The sequence below is a fragment of the Oreochromis niloticus genome, linkage group LG3 (genome assembly GCF_001858045.2).
Source record: "Oreochromis niloticus isolate F11D_XX linkage group LG3, O_niloticus_UMD_NMBU, whole genome shotgun sequence".
Taxonomy (NCBI): domain Eukaryota; kingdom Metazoa; phylum Chordata; class Actinopteri; order Cichliformes; family Cichlidae; genus Oreochromis; species Oreochromis niloticus.
The window spans coordinates 52,068,174-52,075,695 of NC_031967.2; the positions used below are offsets into that span (position 1 = coordinate 52,068,174).

Genomic DNA, 7,522 nt, shown 5'->3' on the forward strand with positions numbered 1-7,522 from the left:
TGGTTTTTGCCCTTTTTCCCCGTCCCTCTTCTCAGCTGTTTTTCTTTCCCTCTTTCTTTCTCCCCTTTCTTTCCACCAGTCAAGTCTGTCCCGTATTCAGCAAGTGAAAATAAAATAAACAATAAAAGGTGAATCAAATAGACCAATACGGCAAGGCTGGGATGGTCCATTTGGTAAAGTAAATCCGTTGGGCATCTTTCTTCGCCTTTAGACAATAATTCTGATGGCAAAAGAACCAAACGGGACAGGTTAAAAAAAAAAAAAAAAAAAAAAGAGAATAACCTTTGCAAATAAACAACAGCTAATAATATAAGATCAAAGTATTTTATTTGATGTATTGACATAAATGACAGAAGAAAAAGGCCATGTATAGCAGGACTACTCAATTACACACTAAGGTGGGCCAGATTTTCTAACCAAAAAAAAATTTTTTCCCAGGCTCAGACATGCAAAAGTTAAACACGACCATACACTAATTGCAAATTAAACACAGTGATTTTGAATTGTGATGTGATGGTAAAATAAATATTTGTCAGTCTAAACTGGGTTAAATCTACGGGGTTAATGATGGGGAGGAGACGGAGAGAGACTGAGTACAGCTACAGAACCCACTTTCTGAAACGGACCCTGCTCACCATTCACCGACAGTTCTGAGCTAACAAGTTGCATGTTATTCTTGGATGCGCTTGCAGGACCGGATTTAAAATAGCATGACAAACATATCATACCTGTTAAAGCCAAACAGTATCATCAACGTAGCCCGAAGAACATTTGCTAATAAGATGAAGTTAGCTAAGTCAGCTTGCATGTTTTGCATATTGCATTTCGTTTTTTGTTGACTACTTCGTAGTTTATGTACCCGAAAGAAATTACTCTTGGAAGCATTTTTGGCTCGAGCGTTTTTGTTCTTGTTTTTTTCAAATCTGGTTAATTTGATTGGCTGTGCTACAGCCCACGCTCACATACATACAGAGTGTGGTAAGAATGAATGAATGAATAAAGTGAATTAATGGTCCGCACTTTTTATATAATATGTATGTTAAATTTTAGATTTGGGTAAAATATCAAGTCTTTTCAAGTAAACAGGTTCAAGTCCAATTCAAGTCCCAAGTCACTGGTGTAAAAGTCCAAGTCAAGTCACAAGTCTTACAAGCTTTTTTCAAGTCAAGTCTAAAGTCATAAAATTAATGACTCGAGTCTGACTCGAGTCCAAGTCATGTGACTCGAGTCCACACCTCTGTGTTTTGAGCATAGAAAATATACCAAAAACAACCCAAACGTATTTATCTTTTTTGTGTTTTCTTTATTACCGAGGGAACCACTGAAATTTTTATGTTCTAGCAACATAATGACAATAAATAATCTTAAAGATGTAGATGTTGCTTCTTCTCTTTTGTTGACAGCTTTTTCTAAGTTGTACAACTTTTCAACTAATTTTCATTAAGTTCCAAAAAATCCCCCAGAAATCAAGTATTTAGATTTTAGATTTATACAAATATCTCTCCCTCTCTGTATATATACATATATATATATACATACATACGTATATATATTTATATGTATATATATATATATTTTTTTTTGCGTTAATTTTTTTAAATTAACACAAATTTCTTTTTTTTCTTACTGACTGACTGAAAGTCTACTTTCATGTTTTTCCTTACGCTACATGGTATGATAGGGTCAGTTATTTCTGTGAATCTGTTGGTGTGTTTTTTTTAATCATTCAAACATGTTCCTTACATTTAGATTTCTTCCCTTTAGATTTGGCTTAATTGTCTTTCAAAAAAGCAGAACTAGTCATCTCTTTTGGTTTTTCAGTACTTATATCCAGAAAGACAACCAATTATTCAGTTCTTTCTTAATAAAAATTATTTATTCATTAAATGATTTTTATTCATGTCCTTCTCTCAAGATCCAAGTATTTATGTCATGAGCTTTGTTACCAAAGGAATAGCTCATTTAACACTTTTTCTTTAAAAGAAAAAAAAAAAGAAAAAAGTCAAGTCCTACAAGTTGCACAGGAGGGAATCGAGCCCATGTTAACACACTGTCTGGTTTTCGGGCGGGTCACTGTCTGTTTTTTTGGCCTCATGGATCTTCACATGTGACTTGAGAGTACCACGCTGCGAGAAGGACCTCTTGCAGATGTCGCACTGGTACGGTTTATCTCCATTATGGGTCCTCATGTGGGTCTTCAGCTGAGTTTGGCGAGAGCACGCTCTCCCACAAATGCTGCACACAAACTGTTTGATGCCTGCATGGCTCCTGACGTGGTCGTTCAGGTGACACTTGTGCTTGAAGGAGCGGCCGCACTGGGAACAGCTGTACGGTTTCTCGCCGGTGTGCATTCGCATGTGAGCCTTTAGACTGCCTTTGTAAACAAAAGCCTTCTTGCACACTAAGCAGATGTGTGGCCTCTCGTTGCTGTGAATCTTCATGTGAGTAGACAGAACGCTGTTTGACATGAAGGTTTTGCAGCAGATGTGGCAGAGATACGACCGCTCCCTGACCGTGTGGATTTTCTTGTGAGAATTTAAAACGTGCGGGCATTTGAAACGCTTCCCGCAAACTTCACAACTGTGGGGTCGCTCCACTGTGTGAGTCAGCTTGTGCCGGCTCATTGATCGAAGATGGGAGAGAGGTTTCCCGCAGATGTTGCAGTGGTATTTCTGTAGGCCAGTGTGCTCCTTGCAATGAATTTCCAGCTGCTCCTTTAGACCAAATGATTTAGCGCAAATTTCACATTTGTATTGTTTCGCCTCTGTTTGCAGAGACGTTTGGTTATTAGAGTTGTGATATTTTGGGTCGTTTGCAAGATGTCCCTTTAATGTTTCCACTGATTCAAAATGTTCTCCACAAATTCCACAAACAGCCGGTGACTCATCCATGTGACTCCATGCATGTTGAATCAAGCTGTCCTGGTTTCCCTGGAGTCCACACACTTTACAGGCTATTGTACTTGTCTGAATTGTCTCCGAACTACTTTGGAGCTCTATTGCCTTCAAACTTTTTGCCACCTGCAGCTCGGGGTTTAATGCCACGACTCCATGTTTGCCATCACTAGACCCGTTTTCAGCAGCATCTTTTCTTAGCAAGAGCTGTAGTTGTGATGCTGAGCTGTTGGCCATGACATCCACTTTGGTATTGTCTAAATGTTGAACAGAGCTGGTAAGAAACAAAGATTTTCATAAATTCATTTATGAATATTGACTGAAAAATACGGACAAGCCAAGAATTACATCAAATTGCTTGCAAACCTCACATTAATATAATAATCAAAACTTTATTCGGAATCATGATATTTAGAAGCTGTGAGGAGCTGGCTATTATGTTGGTTGATAATGTATAATATGGAGCGATCAAATGTTTTAAATGTTGGGTACAAATAATTTTAAGACTATAGAAATAGCTAATTGTTAATTGCTAAGTGTTCCTTCAGTAGGTTTCTTTTTACTAATGGCTGCAGTTCTAAATGAGGGTAATGAATACAAATTAAAATTTAGTTCATTTTGTGAATTTATTATAAAAATCAAGAATATTTCTTGGTCATGGATCAGTGTTTTAATTCATTCCAGTCGTTTTGCCTTTAAACACAATTTTTTGTGCAGGTCATTTTTATTTTCTATGATCTATTGTAACAGTCTATTCGGGCACGGATGGACTGGGACTTGCCCGTATAATTATATCGACAAAGAAATAAATTACAGTCAACTATTAGCCCACAGGCTCGCCAGCCCAATAGGAGAAATGCACAATATGCAAGACTACCAGTCCAGGCCTGTAACCCTTTCACGCATAGTGGTCACTACAGTGACAGCTATTCAAAGGCTGTTTTCTTGTATTTGTGTCAGTGTTGATGATACACTTGCACATGAACCACTACATTGGATGTGTCACTCTATACCCCGCCACCCACTGGTCGTTTAATGTTATTATAGATGTATGGCATGTTACATTGTAATTATTGTTATTTAACCCTGTCATGCATGAATTATGACAACCTCAATCAGGATCTTTTTTCATCTTTTCATGCCTAAATATGAATAAAAATATGTAAGAAAAAAAAATCCTGATTGAGGTTGTCATAATTCATGCATGACAGGGGTAAACAGTCATCCTACACTACAGTCTAAAATGTTGCCTTTAATGCACTGTAGCATTTTAGCATTTTCCCTATGGCACCAGTATATATTACTGGAACTGCAATTCTACTCCACCTCCTGCATTAACCAACAGTAATGTTAGAAAATGTTATGTTTTTTTGTTTGGTTTTATGTAAAAAGTAGAGTGTCATCTGTCAACTGTTTGACATTGTGTTTGTAAATGTTTTGCTTTTACATACAAGCCAGCAATTCAAAAAGTTGTGTTTGTTAGGGGATCTTTATCTTTATAGGGTGGTATACTTGCTAGTATTTCATTAACAGCCTCTAAAAAGGACACACTGTTTCATTGACCTTTAAACAAAATAACTCAACATTTCTTTTTCAATTTTTAATTCACCTTGAAATGGCTTCACCGCCTTTCATAAGCACTCTGCCACTGTGTGTTAAAGGTTTATCACTTGTGGGTAACAGATGAAGTTCTTCCTCTTCATCTTCCTCTCCTGTCTGTAAGATAAAAAAATAACTTTACAAAAAGTCTGAAAGAATATGGTTTTAACGCAGGTCAAAGGCATTTGTTTTGGCTCATCTGACTGTATCTCAGACACAGTAAGAAAAACTTATTTTAGCACATATTTCATCACCATTTTTGTCAAATAAACACAAACTTCCATGAAGATATCTCAATACTAACAGAACAAGAGTCAGCTGCAAGCAGAAGAAATCAAACACACCATAAGAGGTATTTAGTTTTGAACACTTATTCATAATTTTTCCTTTAATGTTTTACCTGTAAACAGACTTTTCATGACTATGACTATATCTGTTGCAGCAGTGAGAAAAACTACTCGAGTGTCGACCTTAGGTTTGACATAGAGGACAGGCTTTTCAAGCCCGGTGGGCTTCATGGTCCTGTAGATCTCTTCTGGTGTCAGGGTCTTCAGCATGAGCCTCTGGAGTCTCTTACTGTGGTCAGACTTGAAGATGTTCAGCGGTTTGTCTCCGGCCAGCTGAGGGAACGTGGACTTGATCATGTCCAAGAAGTCACCCTCCTTTAGATCACGGGGACACTTCAGGTCCTCAAACAGACTTTTTTTAAACCCTGAAAAAGAAGAAACCATCGTGAGATCAAGACTTTGCAAACAGTGAGGAAGCAATTGTTATCCTGGGCGGCAGCATCTCAGAACTCTCCAAGTCCATCTGCAAATCTGCAAGTCCTTGAACATTTGAGGTTTTTAGTATTGTTAGGTCTGGCTATTTGGTTCAGGTGCTAACTCGGGAACTTAAAATGTACCCATGTTTGAGAGCATACCGCCTTGAGAGTCCTCCAGGAAACAAATCCTGAAATGTAGATGCCTCTGTGTGTCACTGAGCCAATGTTTGCTGGACTTCTTCCTGTCAGGAGAAATGGTAGTTGTATTAGAGCGCTACATTCAGGCCAGTGCTGGCAAAGGTGACGCCTTGGTGTAAATGCAAAGTTCTTTGTTAAAACACGAGGCGTCACAATATAAACTACCTGTAACATCCAAACTGTTGACATTGCATTTGTAACCTTGGCATTTCATAATCCGGGTGCATCAGATTTTCTCTTTTCTGCCTGGAACTTGTCGACATTTGGGCCATCCGCTGCTCATCTTCATCACGACGTAGCAGACTTGGACTTCCAGCACCCTCCATACCTGGAAACATTACACACCCTATTTTACTATTTACTACCATATGTAAGTCTGAGCATCTTCTTTAGTGTTGCAGCAAAAAACGTATTGTCCTTAGAGTCGTTCATTCACTCATTCCTCCTTTTTCTCAACATTTAAAAAAAGAAGCTCTGACAGAAAACAAACCCGGCAGATGTGTGTGCTGCTGATCCTCTTTGTCTCCGGTCATGACCACCACCTCATGGATGTTCAGATCTGTGACCAGAGATTACTTTTGTCAGTCAGATCTGATCAGTTACTTCATGTTTGGCCAAACACAATATTGCTATGAACAGCTGAAAGCAACATGTATTTTTAAAGAGCATCTTTAAAGTCGGAATTTAGTCCTGTTTATAACTCAAATAACTGCAAACTTAGAAACTCTGACATCCTAAATTCTTAAAACTGATAGAGCAGGCTCCATGTGAACTGTGAAAACTTAACCTTTATGTTTTATATGGAAGCTCATTTCCAACATTGAAAAATAAAAATTGCTGATCAGAGCCAAGTCCAAATTTCAAATCAGTATCTCAAAAAGTTCTGAAAAACTGGAAATTATGAATCATTAATTTTAAAAATGTTTATAATCAACTCAAGTTTTGGGTTAATTAAAAATGTTGACAAGCTGACTTGAAAATGCAACTTACTTTTGAATAACTAGAAATTTCAGTTATATTCAATTCAATTTTATTTATTCAGTGTGAAATTACAACATTTGCCTCAAGGTGCTTTAAAATATATGAAAAAGACCATACAATAAAACACAGAAACCACAACAATCACAAGCACTTTGGTGACAGTGGGGAGGGAAAAGCTGCAAGTTATTAAGTCAAAATTTAAGGAACAAGTAAAAAAAATTTGAGTTTTAGTAGAATTAATTTTTCATTGGCTTCAGGGGGTGGGCTGCCCATAAAGTTAAAGGAACCCCAAAAGCGTTGATTGTCTCACATTATCCTGTGAAAGCTGACTAAACGCATGCAGACTTGTTAATCCCATTCTAAACAATTGTGCGGACATTTTCTTCTTGCACTGTGAAGTCTCTATGTTCACCAGCTAGCAAGGAAATATTAAATGAGTCATTTTCAAATGAAGTTCGTCAAATCCGCCTGTCACTGACCTCTTCTCTCAAGCTTAACCCGAGGCTGCAGAAGCTCCAGCTGCCTCCTCTGCCGGTCGATCTCCTGCCTGAAGCCCGCAGCCTCCTCCTCATAGTCTGCTACAGTCCGCTCCACCACCGCTAAGATCTCCCGGGCGGCTGTGCTCAGTTTCTCAGTGATGATTCCTCTCAGTATGTCGCTCTTGGACATGTTAGCGACGCTGTCGGGGGACTCCGAGTTGCCGCTCTTCTCGAGATAAAACGTGCGTGTGTTTTCACGGGTCCGTTTCACAGGCGAACGATACTGACCGGACGGTGTTCTTATCGTGCTGCCGCAAAATGTGTCCGGGGAGAAACAAATTCTATTAACTTTATAAAGAAAGCCGACTGAAACACTAACACTTTTTCTATATATTTTTTCCACTAATATCCTCAGTTTGAATCCACTGGCTGACTTGGCATGCTTGCATCACTGTCGTGCTGTACAAACCCTTATGAGTGGATTTGAACTTTGTGATACAATGAATAAACATATTGCACTAAACATAGTACTGCATAGTGAATAAACATAGTACTACAGATGGCCCTTTATATGCAGTCAGTGTGTAAACAATGAACCAAAATAAACG

At 38.3% G+C, this 7,522-nt stretch overlaps 1 protein-coding gene across 5 annotated transcripts; it reads right to left on the reverse strand.

The window, feature by feature from the left end:
- Positions 1 to 1,645: 1,645 nt before the first annotated feature.
- On the reverse strand, positions 1,646 to 7,415 carry LOC102082333 (zinc finger protein 250). Of its 5 annotated transcripts, none has more exons than XM_013277169.3 (7): positions 6,915 to 7,415; positions 5,945 to 6,013; positions 5,620 to 5,782; positions 5,416 to 5,498; positions 4,964 to 5,205; positions 4,504 to 4,610; positions 1,646 to 3,168 (listed from the first exon to the last, which is right to left on the reverse strand). In XM_013277169.3, exons 1-7 carry the CDS (start codon positions 7,102 to 7,104, stop codon positions 2,043 to 2,045), a joined length of 1,980 nt encoding a protein of 659 aa, XP_013132623.1. In that variant the 5' UTR covers positions 7,105 to 7,415; the 3' UTR covers positions 1,646 to 2,042. The 5 variants fall into 5 exon arrangements, 3 of the variants coding, with proteins under 3 accessions (XP_013132623.1, XP_013132625.1, XP_025761711.1); XM_013277171.3 differs by having other exon boundaries at positions 1,649 to 3,168; positions 5,656 to 5,782; XM_025905926.1 differs by having other exon boundaries at positions 2,931 to 3,151.
- Between the last annotated feature and the right edge of the window lie 107 nt (positions 7,416 to 7,522).

What these genes read in the sequence shown, in the direction of transcription:
- LOC102082333 (XM_013277169.3), bottom strand. Translation starts at nt 7,104, where the DNA reads ATGTCCAAGAGCGACATACTGAGAGGAATCATCACTGAGAAACTGAGC. An exon ending in GCAGCACACACATCTGCCGG is followed by an intron (nt 5,783 to 5,944) that starts GTTTGTTTTCTG and finishes TAATGTTTCCAG; the next exon opens with GTATGGAGGGTGCTGGAAGT. An exon ending in TCCTCTATGTCAAACCTAAG is followed by an intron (nt 4,611 to 4,963) that starts GTCGACACTCGA and finishes TTTATCTTACAG; the next exon opens with ACAGGAGAGGAAGATGAAGA.